The 14,754-nt window shown below is 36.1% G+C and overlaps 2 protein-coding genes and 1 long non-coding RNA gene across 6 annotated transcripts; 2 read left to right on the plus strand and 1 right to left on the minus strand.

Annotated features, from left to right (window-relative positions):
• Positions 1-21: 21 nt before the first annotated feature.
• LOC111919486 (putative receptor-like protein kinase At5g39000) lies at positions 22-3,571 on the minus strand. The gene has a single exon (XM_052770673.1). The coding sequence runs from the start codon at positions 3,569-3,571 to the stop codon at positions 110-112; it is 3,462 nt and encodes a 1,153-aa protein (XP_052626633.1). The 3' UTR covers positions 22-109.
• Positions 3,572-4,390: 819 nt separating this feature from the next.
• LOC128125904 (uncharacterized) lies at positions 4,391-10,413 on the plus strand. 4 transcript variants are annotated; one of them, XR_008231986.1, is made up of 6 exons: positions 4,391-4,815; positions 4,934-5,019; positions 5,118-5,816; positions 6,487-7,878; positions 9,302-9,653; positions 9,977-10,413. It is a non-coding gene; the product is annotated as an uncharacterized LOC128125904 (long non-coding RNA). The 4 variants fall into 4 exon arrangements; XR_008231988.1 differs by lacking the exon at positions 9,977-10,413 and having other exon boundaries at positions 4,894-5,019; positions 9,302-9,687; XR_008231985.1 differs by lacking the exon at positions 9,977-10,413 and having other exon boundaries at positions 9,302-9,687.
• Positions 10,414-13,274: 2,861 nt separating this feature from the next.
• On the plus strand, positions 13,275-14,345 carry LOC111919455 (uncharacterized). The gene has a single exon (XM_023915010.1). The coding sequence runs from the start codon at positions 13,275-13,277 to the stop codon at positions 14,343-14,345; it is 1,071 nt and encodes a 356-aa protein (XP_023770778.1).
• The last annotated feature ends 409 nt before the right edge of the window (positions 14,346-14,754 follow it).

Genomic DNA, 14,754 nt, shown 5'->3' on the forward strand with positions numbered 1-14,754 from the left:
TTATTTAATTTCATTCGACGGTTTATTACTCTAAAAAACAATCTTATATATAGTTATATACATCAACAATTACAACATCATTTAAGTTGATTAAGTACAAAAAAATGGTTTACATGTTTTTGGAAACCGAACTGCCATTACTAAATTTAGCAACATCTTGTTGTTGAACTGCAAATCTAAGGGCTTTAACAACTTCACTCATCAATGGTCGTTCATTGCTCTGGTCAACCAAACAACGCTCAGTAATCTTGATGAACTCTTTCAAGCTTTCAGGTGCGATTTTCCCCTTTAAACTCGGGTCAATCGTCTTATGAATCGTCCCTTTCGCTATATTACTCTTCACCCAGCTTCTTAAGAACACTTGATCTCTTTGAAGCGTGTGATCTTCTAGCTTTCGACCACATAATACTTCTAACAACACTAACCCAAATGAATAAACATCAGATTTTTCATTCGGTTTTGTGCTATTAGCAAACATTAATTCAGGATCCAAGTACCCTAAGCAGTTGCCTATAACCCCAGTGAGATTATCCGAAACAGCATAAAGTGGACCCACCTTTGTAAAACCATAATCAGAAACCTTTCCCACCCATTTTTCATCCAACAAAATGTTTCCTGGGTTGACGTCGCGATGAAGAACAGGTTGCCCACCAACTGTATGAAGAAATGCTAACCCTTGTGCTGCATCGATACAAATCCGAAGTCTTTGTTTCCAAGTGAGTGGATCGCTGATTTGGGTGCCATAAAGATGACTACGTAAGCTACCGTTTACCATATATTCATAAACAAGAATCATCTCTGACTTATGGTAGCAATACCCAATCAATGAAACCAAATGGGTGTCACGAAATTGAGCTAATGTCTCGATTTCTTTGCCAAATTCATGCACGATTTCGGGTTTTTTCAACCAGTTTTCAATCAAGAACTTCTTGAATCGCTTCATGGCAACCACTCGACTTCCATAATCGATGTAACCCTTATACACGATGCTAAAATCACCCGAACCCACAATGAGATTTTCATCAAAATCGTTTGTGGCCGAGTGAATTTCAGAAAGAAGAAACCGGCGAAAACCGTCGTCGGTTGTCTTCGAGCTACTCACCGAGACAAACGAGTCCAATTTTGCGGTTTTTGACCCGTTCCAAAGCAAATCCCATCTCCAACTCTTCAATCTTTTCGGCTTTAAACTCTTTTTTGATGTTCCTTTTGGAGATATTAAATATTGTTCTTCGGGCATGAACCAATCTCCTCTTTCTTGTTGCTCAATTGCAAATTCGAGGCCCGAGATTACACTAGCCATGCTCGGTCTTCTTTTCGGTTGATTTTCCGTGCATTTTTCCGCTAAATCCGTAAATATTTTCAAACAACGAGGCGAGATTTCGCCTCGTAGATTCGGGTCGATAATTTGGTCCATTTTGCCCTCACGGATGCTTTGGCGGGCCCATAACGCGAGACTGCGTTGGTCTTCTTCGAGCCCGGGGTCCACCGCGGGCCGTCCACATAGAACTTCAAATAACACCACACCAAACGCGTACACATCGGATTTTCTCGATAACTTACGGGACAAAAAGTAGTCCGGGTCGAGGTATCCGACTGTTCCTTTTATATTTGTGCTAACGTAAGATTTTTGTAAAATTCGGCTCGTGTTTTCGACTTTCGATAACCCGAAATCCGAAATTTTCCCGACAAAATCCTCGTCGAGTAAAATATTCGATGTTTTTACATCACGGTGAATCACACCATGATGTGTCCCGGTATGTAAGTAGTCGAGCCCACGAGCTGCGCCTACACAAATCTTGAGCCGTTGGTCCCATGGAAGTGACTCGAATCGGTTACTTTGGTCTTCACCAAGGTTAAAAAGATGTTCGGCTAGTGTCCCATGTGGCATATATTCGTAAACAAGGATCATCTCTGTTCCATCGTGGCAATATCCAATGAGTGAAACAAGATGATTGTGTTGAAGGCGACAAATCATTTGAATTTCCATCCAAAACTCGAGCGTGTTTTCTTTCGATCTCGAACTCATTCGTTTAACAGCGACCGTTTTCCCGCCATCGATCACACCTTTATACACTTTAGCAAAGCCTCCGATCCCGATCACCAACGCCTCGTCGAAATCACGGGTCGCTTCGTTGATTTCTAATAACGAGAAACAACGCGAAGTCTCCCCGGATGTCGATGGGGTTGAAACGTCCTTTTTCCCGAGCTTTTCCTCCCAAAACCATCGTTGGATGTACACAATTATGTTTAATGCTGTAACTATAGCGATGAATTTTGTCGCTATCACGTTTAGGGTGCCAAAAATTGGTAATTTTGGTAACCAATTTGGCGATGAATTTGGTGGAAACGAAGGGTTTGAACCCGCGAGACTATCGTCCGGGTTACTTAATTTGAAGATTTCTAACCCGTTTAACTTACTTTCAGTTAAGCCGTTTTTTGAAAAGATAACGATTGAAAGATCAGACATACCGTTCGTTTTATCCCCTCTCATTATTGTCACGTAATCTTTATAAACCGCGATCCCATACCCGCCACTCCATTTGCTGACATCAACATTTTTCTCGGCTATTTGGTTGTTGACAATGACATCAAATTCTCCATTACTTCTCTTCACGGGTTCATATTGACAAAAATGAATCCGAATTAAATACCGGAATCCGAAATCGACCGGTAATTTCCACGTAAAAGTTGTTGATTTCTTGCCTTTGGTTGACCATGATGTTTGATAGACCTTAAGAGGTGCGGAAAATGACGGTGAGTTTGTGTACTTGATCATGGTAGTAGCATGGTAAACCGGTGAAACTTTGTTCTTCTCCGATAAGTAATCGGAGTCTTTTGACCATCGTCGGAGCATTCCTGTGTCTTCGACCGGAGAAATGGCGGTTCCACCGGTGTTCAACCGGTGAACCGCCTCGAGTGCGGTGTTGTTGTCGATGTAGAAGTTATATCGGTGAGGTTCAATGACTGTCGGCCCCAGTTTGCCTTCCGGTGTGTAATACAGACCGGAAGGCATCGAGACGATTTCAATCCCATTCACGAAACCATAAACTTTACCATAACTCGAAGAGATTGTTATGGTTAATTCACGATTTTCATCTACGCTTACGCAAAACTCTTTCGAGAACGAGATCACACCGAGGGCTCGAGCAGTTATCGAAGCACTAAAGTTGTGTAGGAGTTTGTATGGTCCGGCTTGGACCGTGAACAAATCGGTAGATGTTTCGAACCCGATATAGGACGCGGGATTGAAGTGTAACCGGATGAATTTAGGCCCAGGATGGAGTTTAAACGTGTAAAAGAATGGTGAATGGGAGGCCCGTGCAGTTAAATACGGGACCGGGTCACCAGAAAGAGAGGTGTGGACGGCTCTCGTACTCATCGAGTTACGAGCTTGGTTCCTCGAGAGACTGGAATCATCAGTCCAATCTCGTCCGTCGAGTGCGGACGAGTTCCCAATCGACCCACAGTTAACTGCGATGTGGTCGATCGGGTAGTAGGGAGCTGGTAAGCTCCCTTCGACAATAAAAACAAGTTGAAGGATGAATAGAAAGAGGAGATGATTGAGGTACATTTTAGTATGTATGTATGTATGTGTGTGGGTGTTAGTCTGTGTTTTGTAGTTGTAAGGATCAAAGATTCGATATATATTCTTGTTAGGATCAAGTGGTCAACTAATAGCAAAAATAGAAAATAGACATGCGAAGCATAACTGCATAAAGTATGTCTTCAAGATTCACAAGGCACACGTTGTTTGAAGGTTAGCAGAGAAACATATTTGAGCAGAAATGAAGATGGGACCCATAAAAATAGTATAGACATAGTGATATTAATCATCGACAGAACCCCATAATTTCCACATGATACTTAATAAGGCATCTCAATTTTGTTAATGGGAAATTACCATATTTGTATAAATTGTATAATTATATATAGAAGTTGAAATTTTGTTGGCGATAACAAGTAACCGGATATTGTTTTAGAATGAGTTACAACGTGACAAGTTGGGTGTCACCGGCCCCCTAATTAACATTCGTATATTTAACGTGAAAGCTGCTAGCCATAAAAATGATGTTAGATAAATTAGTGAAAGCGCTGATAAAAATGATGTTACACAAATTAATTGACAAATAAACTAGCTACAATATATAAATAATATAAAAATACATATAAAAAACTAATTTTATATATATATATATATATATATATATATATATATATATATATATATATATATATATATATTAAAATTATCTATCCTAGTAAATATGCTAAGATTTGGCAAAAATGATCCTCCATCTATATGTGTGGGGGTTATAATTTGCTATTTTCTATATTCTGTGTATACGTGTCGTTCTTTATACTGATCAAAGGTTTGATACGTGTGCGTGTAATGGACACGTGTTCCACCTGACTTCACCAACTGTTATTCTTTCTTTAAAGAAGCTTATCGGTTCCTTATATATTTTTTTCAGGGCCTATGTTGTTGGAATCCTTACGCTTGCTGACGTCTTTTGTGATTAAGGGATAATTTTGTTCCTGGTTGCATATTTGAGTATGGTTCGAAGGAACTGGAAATCCTCTTTTTCATTGTTGTCGGTGCTATCATCTCTCAGTCTGAGGCACTCACTTCCTTTCTCTTTCTCTGTTTTCTTTATACTCATGGCATCTCTAATGGCATTCTATTACCGTGTTTGTAGGTTTACGCTTCGAATTGTGTGATTTTGTATTTTTCATTTCCGCTTTCGCTCTTGAAGATGAGTAGTAGAAATTGATTGGATGGTGATTACAAATACCTCTTGTCATATCGATTTGATTGTAAGTATCTCACCTCTAATTTGTTTTCTTTTTTTGGACTTTGTTGTTTTTTCAAATAACACTTCTTACCTTCTGAAGCTCGGTTTGATACACTTCTATCACTTTTCTGTTATCAAAGCTTCTTGACTAGGGTAAATATGGAAAATCCTGTGATATGTATGTTTATGCCCGCAAAGTGTTTGAGGAAATGCCTTTTGTCTTGAGGTGCCTGATTGTTATTATGTTGACTGTATAATTTCACAATATTTCATAAATTTTTATTATTGAGGCTCAACTGTGTAACTTGAACTGTTTTATTGTAGTCTTACGGTTCTCTCCGTTCAAGGCAACAGATGACACTCATATTCCACTACGCTGAAGCATGAGACTTTCCAATTTGTTGGTCTTGCCAAGTAGATTCAGATAACATTTTCTTTCCAAATATTCTTCTAAAAAGCAATAACTTATGAAATTCTCATTCTACAATCCAGAAAACTGTTAAAAAGGAGCTTGAAAATCTCCAAAAAGATTAATACTTTAATTGCTTTGGCTATTACCAGTGCTTTTTCAAGGGAAATTAAAACAATCAAAGGGAATTTTCTACAAAATACATAAATATGTTAACAGCTGTGTTTTTTTTTTTTTTTTTTTTTTTTAGCTAATTAGCATTGAAGTGGTAGAATGAATTGGTTATTATTTACCCATATACCAGATTATGTCATCTCTCTATATGTTTGGAATGTTTGTGGGTTTGATATGTTTGTTGCTACTGTCACACCACAGTTGAAAAAACATCTTTCGTTACTAAAGGGGTTGTGTTATCTCTTAATAATTGTGACCATTTTACAGTTTTGATTTTAAAATTCTATTAAAAAAATTAAATTGCAAAAAATGTTTTTAGTCAAACTCATAACATGTGCATGTTTGACTGATTGAGTTGTCCTACATCTCAAAAAATCAGGGAACAATCGACGGTGTTGCCATTAAGCCAACTTCAAATTCTTGGGTCACAATAATCGGAGGTAATTTTCTTTCTTGAATGATTTTGGTTCACCTGTCAATTTTAGTATTTATTTGAAGTATAATTTGTGTTTTGTAATGTAATAATATACTCTCACACAGAAGTTTTTAAAGCAGTGTTATATAAGAAAAAATTATTAAACTTCTACAAAGGGCATTAGCAAAGTTATGAGCCCCAACAAGTGGAAACAAGGATAAAACTTTAAATGGCCTAAAACATTAACAAACTGTGAAACAGGGAAGACAAATTTCAATGGTTTTTAAAGATTTTTGTCTTTTGGTTGTCTACGTTAACGATCCTGCTGTTAAAATGTTATGATTATGACTATTTTGTCCTTCCTTTCATTACTTTCTGAAGGTGGTAAAGAAAAGGGATATAATCCAAGGGTAAAATGGTCAATTTACAAATTTCACAGCTGTGATGTTAAGTTAGATGGCCTAGGGATGAAACACATTACCAGACAGTGACATATGAAATTTTTGTACGACGTCAAAGTTTCATATATATATTTCAAAAAAAAAATTCATTTGCAATTTTCATCTGTAGTTCCATGTTTTTGACTATTTATTGCCTCTTTTATATTGTGAAAATTATGTTTGGGTTGTTGTTTATAAGGTAATTGGTATTGATGTCAATACATAACTTTCAAAAGTGTTATCTGTCATACACAGGAGAATTTGGGAAAACAAGCACATAAGCAGGAAAAAAGAAGGGAAGGTCATAATGTAAAGGGAAAATGATTTAGGAGGGTAACTACCTCTTATCCGTGTTCACATATTGGCAACTTCTTCTTTTTTGTACATAATAAAGCAACTAACTTGTTTTAACTGTTTAAATTACACTAATATTACCGGTTAATACATGTTTTAACCGGTAACTCAAAGAGAAAATGACTTAGGAGGGTAACCACCTCTTATCCGTGTTCACATATTGGCAACTTCTTATTTTTTGTACATAAGAAAGCAACTAACTTGTTTTAACTGTGTAACATCCCAAAAATCATGAACAAAAATTTCGCTTTTAATTTAATACTAAAACCATAATTGTCAAACCATTAATTTAATACTCCGGCATCGGGCCCCGCCTGGCATCAGGCCCCGTCCGGCATCGAGCCCCGCTTGGTATACAGATCTGTCTCTCTTAGGCCCCACCCACTAAACACATGCAATCATATAACATGCTAACACATAAAGAAACATACTTTACCATATCCCAGTCCTAAGAAACATATTATGCTAATAATGAGATATGGAACTTCGTCCGTACTCAACTAGTTCTAGCCAGGGCTTCAGCAGTGCAAGGTGAGTCTCCTCACTATGTGAATGGGTCTAAGGCCACATGCGCATGTAGTTTATGAGTAGGAAGACCCGGGGGTTAGCCCTAGGCATTGGATGATAGTATGTTATTCCAGACCAAGGTCCGATGTCGGGCGGGTGCCCGAGGAATGTTTGCATGTTAGATTATACTTGTTGTTTGTGTGATACTTGTATGTGCCTGGTAAGGAGGTGAGTGTGGGCGAGGTCCCATATCTCATCACTAGCTGAGTACAGACGATGTTCCGTATCTCATTATTAGCAGATTATGTTTCTTAGGACAGAGATATAGTAGAGTATGTTTCTTTATGTGTTAGCATGTTATATGATTGTATGTGTTTAGCGGGCGGGGCCCGGAGACAAGCGGGGCCTAAGAGAGACAGACTTGTATACTGAGCGAGACTCGATGCCAGGCAGGGTCTGATGCCGGCGGGGCCCGATGTCGGAGTATTAAGTTAATGGTTTGACAATTATGGTTTTAGTATTAAATTAAAAACGAAATTTTTGGTCATGATTTTTGGGATGTTACACAGTTAAAAAAGTTAGTTGCTTTCTTATATACAAAAAATAAGAAGTTGCCAACATATGAACACGGATAAGAGGTAGTTACCCTCCTAAGTCATTTGCCCTTTGAGTTATCGGTTAAACATGTATTAGCCGGTAATATTGGTGTAATTTAAACAGTTAAAACAAGTTAGTTGCTTTATTATGTACAAAAAAAAGTTGCCAATATGTGAACACGGATTAAAGGTAGTTACCCTCCTAAGTCATTTTCCCTAATATAAAAAGAGAAGGTTATGAGGATGAAAATTTAATTTTGCACCTTCAACTTTAGTCACTTTCATCATTTTTAATTGGAAACTTTTTTGTATTATCAAGGAACATCTTTCGATATCTCAACTAAAAATTATGATAATAACATTACTAGATGAGGTTGTTTATGAATTTTTTGCTATATATTTTGCTGTTAAAGAAAAAGATAACAATACCTTAACATTCGGACCCTCGCGAAGCGAGGCTCACCCTCTAGTTATTTTTATAATTAATAAAAGATATATTTAAGTAAATTTTAAAAAATCTCAAGTGAAAATATTATTTTGAGTAGTTTTAAAAAAACTACTTTATAAGATAATTTTTGATTTGTCAAATATTACACCATAAAAGATATCAAAAAATAAGTTAATACCATTAATGTTTCTATAAGTAATAAGCGAATAATATAATTTATAATAGATATACTTATAAAATTTATACTATAGTATAATATTTTGAATTTTATTCATATATATATATATATATATATATATATGTGTGTGTGTGTGTGTGTGTGTGTGTGTGTGAGTGTGTGTGTGTGTTCAGGTTTATTTGAGATCATACTAATTTTGTGAGACCAAATCTAAAAATAATTTTAAAATGCAAAATAAAATGAAAAATCCAAAAATTCTTTTTTTAATTATTATTTTCGGAACTTTATTTAACTAAAAAAAATAAAAATAAAATAAAAAATACTAACGTGTTTTTTGAAAAATACTTGAAATATTCTAATAGAGTATTACACTGTACATATTCTAATATGGTTTTTAGAATGTTTAGAATATTCTACTAGATTTGCCAGATATATAAAATATTCTAAATAGTCTACTAAATTATGTAAAAAATGTATTTTTTTTGTATTTATTTTTTATTTTTTTGGTATTTTTTTTAGAAAATATATATTCCGAAAATAATATTGGAAAAAAAAAAGTCAAAAATTTTCAATTATTTTGCATTTTAAAAATGTTTTTGTTTTATCTAATAAATAAGTGGCTAGGATTGCGTCTCACGGTCTCACAAAATTAGGCGGTCTTATATGAACCTATATATATATATATATATATATATATATATATATATATATATATATATATATATATATATATATATATATATATATATAGAGAGAGAGAGAGAGAGAGAGAGTTAGGTTCAAATGTTTTCAACAAATATTGTGTGCCTAAATGCACCAATGAGAATTCAAGAAATAATAAATAATTAAATAAATCAATAAAGGGTATTTTGGACCTTTTGTACTTTTAATTAAGGAAATCATTTAATTGAAATCCTACAATTAAGGATAGAGAATCAGTATTTTAAAACCCTAATAATAACCCCTTTGGTTCATTGGCATCTACAGAACATTGACTTCTTCCTCCAGCTTCCATCGACAAGTATTCTATCTCATTCCAAAGCTCCGGTGATCGAAAAAGAGAGGGTGGTCAGAACCGACACCCTTTGCCAACAATTATGATGTCACAACCCAGAGAAGGGTTCACAGAAAGGAAGACGACAATTGTTGAAGGAGGCGGAATCCGACGAAACAAAGAGGCGGCATCCGACTCTATATACTCGATGAACCCTAATTAGTGATTTCTTATTCTCTTTATATTTAAATGCTAGATTTGGATGTATTCGATTATAATGTATTGCTGGAAATCATCGCCGCCTAACATCATTATCAACCATTGTTACTCGATCTATAGTTGCAGGTAATTTTTTTAAATTCTTATTGATTTACCAAAATTAATCTCTTTTGGACCAAAATACTCGTTAAACGTCATCTGGCCATTCTAATTTAAAATTCTAACCAACACTCATTTTGGTCGATTACTTTTGGGAGATTAATATTGGGCATTGGTAAGGAAAAAGGATTGACTTGGTTATTAAAAGTTTGTACAATTATTGATTGTCGACTTTGTTTATATTTGAAAGTTTGTTGTACAAATACTAAAATAAATATGTTATGAATTTTTTTCCCAGTTGAGTTCACAATGATTACGAATAGGTTGATGCTAGTTCCTTATTCTGTCAGAATTTGCAGTTAAATACATTAAGCATATCGAGAAGAAACACAAGGAACCCGAAGAATGTTAGTTCCTTATTCTGTTAGAATAGGTTGATGCTAGTTCCTTATTTTGTTTGTTGGGTATATTCTTGATAATACAAATTCTTAAAGAATATTCTTGCAGAATAGTTTATTTTGTAAGAATATTATTTGCTGTATTCTGATAGAATTGTAGTTAATTATTTGTATGTTTAATGTGCAAGTTTTACAAGTGTATCACTACAAATTACTTGGCAATGAATTTTTGGTAGAAATGGCTTCAAGAATGGCTTGAAGACCTGATGGGAAAGGGTTGAAGAATGAATCAAAGAATGATCACACTCATTTTTTAAGAATGTTGTTATTTTTTAAGAATTATACTTGATATTCTTTCAGAATGTTTGTTATTATTCAATGAATCACAATCATACAATGTAATTTTTTGATATATTATTAGTTTAAGAATCGATTTTGTGTATTCTTTCAGAATGTATTTACTAGTTTATGTTTGGCATTCTGCCATTCTGACAGAATAAAATCGAAAAATACATTTACTAGTTTATGGTAGACATTCTATCATTCTGAGAGAATAAAATCGGATTTTTAAATTTGAATTAATTTAAAATATTCAGATTTTAAAAAAAAATAAAAAAATTAATCATCCCTAAAAATCCGAAAATTTCCTTTTTTAATATAGGTTAATTGACTAAAATGCCCTTATGCTGAAATTTGTGTGATTATATGGTACATGCTATCCTATTCTACTACCATAGACCCTCAAATCATGACATTTGATTATATTCCATCCGATGGTCCAGATCTGTGCATTCTGGCACACAATAGTTAGTAAAAACAAAATAACCTAACCCTATATATATATATATATATATATATATATATATATATATATATATATATATATATATATATATATATATATATATATATATATATATATATATACTCTTTGAGGCTTTGAGACTATTTGACGATTTAATTGAGTAGTTTGTTTAAGTACAACTATTTGACTAATTAAATATCAAAATTATCTAAATAAATTAATATAATAAATGAATCAAAAGTACAGCAAAATTTTGCCGTTGACTAAATGGTATTGTCTTAAAGTTAAAATAATACACGCCATAAAAAATATGGAATTTTATAGGTTTGAGTTAATTAGTTAATAAAAAATATACTATATAATTTCTTTATACAAAATTTTCCAACAAATAAATATGTTTAAGCATAGAGAAAAGGACACGAAGGTCACCTATACTAGGTTATAATCCGTAAAAACCACGGTTTTATAATTAAAATTATTTAATAATATAAAAAAATATATTAAATGTTAACAAAACAATGCAAGGTATCATCAATCGTAAGACCCCTAGTCCTTAACCCTAGCCCTAGTGTGTTTTGGGTCTATATCTCTTTGGTTTCACATAAAGTTTGCAACTTTATGTGAGGGTTAGACTGTAGAAGAGTGGATTTATGGATTGGAGCCCCTGTAGGGCTCGAAAATCCACTGTATGGATTAAGAACTGGAGAGACTCGGCGAGTCTCATGGGGGTACTCGACGAGTTGTATGAACATGTGCATGGACTCGACGAGTTGGAAGAACAACTCAGCGAGTCTGTTGAAGATTGCCTTGGACTCGACGAGTCTGGTCGTGGAACCCTAACCTCTTCTGGTTAAGCCTTAAATCGGTGAGTCGAGGGACGAATCTGTGAGTTGAGCAGGATGAGACTCGGAGATCGTTGGACTCGACGAGTCTTGGGGCGACTCGGCGAGTTGACTCGTGTTATGGGAGTTTCTGGGTATGGGAACTCGACGAGTTGACGGGTTGATTCGACGAGTAGAATCAACCAAGAATGTTGAGTTTGACTGAGGACTTTGACTTTGACCAAGATTTGACCAGTTTGACTTCCAAGGGTATTTTGGTAAGTTTGGAATTGGTTCTTTGGTAGTGTTCTGTGGTGAAGTTCGTGTCAGTGGTCGGAGCAGCTTGGTCTTATCTCTTTAGTTAGCAATTGCAGGTGAGTTATCCTCACTATATCGACAGGGTCTACGGCACCAAGGCCGACCCTTTATCGGATGGAAATCCGGGTATTGTTTGTTATGTTATTGCTTTGCTACATCTACATCCTGGTATTTAGGATGGTGTTATGTTAGTGACCTGGTTAAGGTTGGTACCCGTTATATAGGGTAATGTTATGCTAGTGACCGGTTAGGTCGGAATCCTGGTTAGGATGTTGATATGGTATGTGATCTGTTAGACTGTTTGTCTGGTTAAGGATTTGTTATGTGATTAGTTGTTTTATGTGCACATGGTTGTTTGAATGGGGTTGGGTTGAGGCGGGTCCTACTTTGTGCTGTAGGCCAACTTACCCAGGGGGGACCGGACATTTCGAAGGCCCAACGAGCGGTCCAGATAGGCTGAAGGCCTCAAGAGGGCGGACCAGACGTGCAGAGGCTCAGAGGGTGGACCAGGTGGACTGAAGGCCCGGTGCGGGCGGACCAGTCACACAGTAGACCCGATGTACATGGTTGTTCTATATGTGATATGTTATGAGTATGTTGATGTGTGGTTGGTATTTTGGGGGTAACTCACTAAGCTTTCGGGCTTACAGTTCAGTGTATTGTTTCAGGTACTTCAGAAGATCGTGGTAAGGCGAATGCGTGATCGTACCTCTCCTCATGTTTTATGATTTATGTGATATGGTTCTGGGGAATACTCTGATGTTTAAACTATTTGGAAAACAAGATGTATGAACTTAATGGTTTTTGAATGAATTAAAATGTTTTAATTTGGCTTAAATTTTCACATTTGTTACAATATGTATAATTGTATGTGATTAAGTACATGAACACAACTATTGAATTGATAAGGCAAAAATCTTGTCCACCTCAAATCATATGTGATTATATGTATCCAATCATATATGATTTATGTGGATATGAAAGTAACCCAAAAGGTGCACATATAAATATCGTGACAACTAGGAATGGGAAGATCATAACTCCTCTGGCCCCTATTCAGAAAGAAGACCATCAGCTAGTGCAAGAGGAAGAAGTAGAACATGAAGAATCCCAAATTCCCGATCTGACTCGCCGAATCCAAGTCACGGACTCGACTAGTCCCCGACCTGAATAGAAAAACAAGCCTCCTGTCAAGCCATATCAGCCTCTATTGCCATATCTAGTGCGAGTTAGACATGAAAAGAATGAAGTTGACTACCATAAATTTCTGGAACACATAAAGGCTCTTCAAATTAATACGCCATTCATGGAGGCGGTTTCACAAATGCCTAAATATGCCAAATTCCTTAAGGAGCTTCTAACTAATAGAAAGAAGATGGAAGAGGTGAAGAAAGTGGTCCTAAACGAGAACTGTTCAGCTGCCATGTTAAACAGACTACCTAAGAAAAAGGGTGATCCGGGAAGCTTAACATTGCCTTTTCAATTCGGAAACTTAGCTACCATTTATGCATTGGCTGATTCGGGGGCAAGTGTAAATCTCATGCCATACTCATTCTTCAAGAAACTAGATCTTTCGGAGCCAAGGCCAATCCGAATGTCAATTCACCTAGCAAATAAAACGGTCACATTCCCAAGGGGAATATGCGAAGATCTATTGGTGAAGGTCGATAAGTTCGTGTTTCCCGTGGACTTCATAGTTTTAGACATGGAAGGGGATCCTCAAGTCCCGATCATACTTGGAAGACCTTTCTTAAACACCGCGAGTGCGATAGTTGACATGCAAGATTCTAAAATTACTCTTCGGGTGGGAGACGAATCAATTACTTTTGGGGTTGATCAAGCCATGAAGCATCCAAGGAATAGTGATGATACGACATTTTCGGTTGATATGTTGGAAGAATTAATGGAGGAATGGAATGAAGATGAGCCAAACAAGTCCACCGTCCCCCTTGAAGAAGAATTTGATGCTGAAAGAGACCTGCTGGAAATAGAGAGACTGCTCGAGGAAGCTGAATATAATGATCTGATCAAAAGTGCAGAATACCTGACTCGCCGAGTAGCCACGATCGACTCGACGAGTCCATTCAAAGAAACCCAATCAGTCACGAATTTTACCCAGGACTCGATGAGTCCCTTCACTGGACTCGACGTGTGCAGTATTCAGAACACAAAAACTGAACTTAAAGCACTACCAAATCACTTGGAGCATGCATATCTTGAAGATGGCCAACAAAAACCAGTAATTATAGCTGCTGATTTGGCTAAACATGAAAAAGAAAGTCTTGTGGGTGTACTACGGAAAAGGCAAGGTGCTATAGCATGGAAGATGACCGATATCAAGGGAATTAGTTCGGCTTATTGTTCTTTTCAAGATTAACTTAGAAGAGGGTGCTAAACCTGTAGTTCAATGTCAAAGAAGACTTAACCCAAACATGCAAGAAGTTGTGAAAAAGGAGGTGGTTAAACTATTAGACGATGGAATCATTTATTCAATCTCCGATAGCCCATGGGTAAGTCCGGTGTAAGTGGTACCGAAAAAAGGTGGAATGACGATAGTGATCAATGAAAATAACAAGTTAATTCCAACAAGAATAGTAACCGGGTGGCGCGTTTGCATCGACTACAGAAAACTAAATGATGCCACATGCAAGGATCACTTTCCATTACCGTTTGTCGATCAAATGCTCGAAAGACTCTCCGGTCATCTATATTATTGTTTTCTTGATGGTTTTTCGGGGTATTTTTAAATTCCAATCGACCCACAAGACCAAGAGAAGACCACTTTT

The sequence above is a fragment of the Lactuca sativa genome, chromosome 4 (assembly GCF_002870075.4).
Source record: "Lactuca sativa cultivar Salinas chromosome 4, Lsat_Salinas_v11, whole genome shotgun sequence".
Classification (NCBI taxonomy): Eukaryota; Viridiplantae; Streptophyta; class Magnoliopsida; order Asterales; family Asteraceae; genus Lactuca; species Lactuca sativa.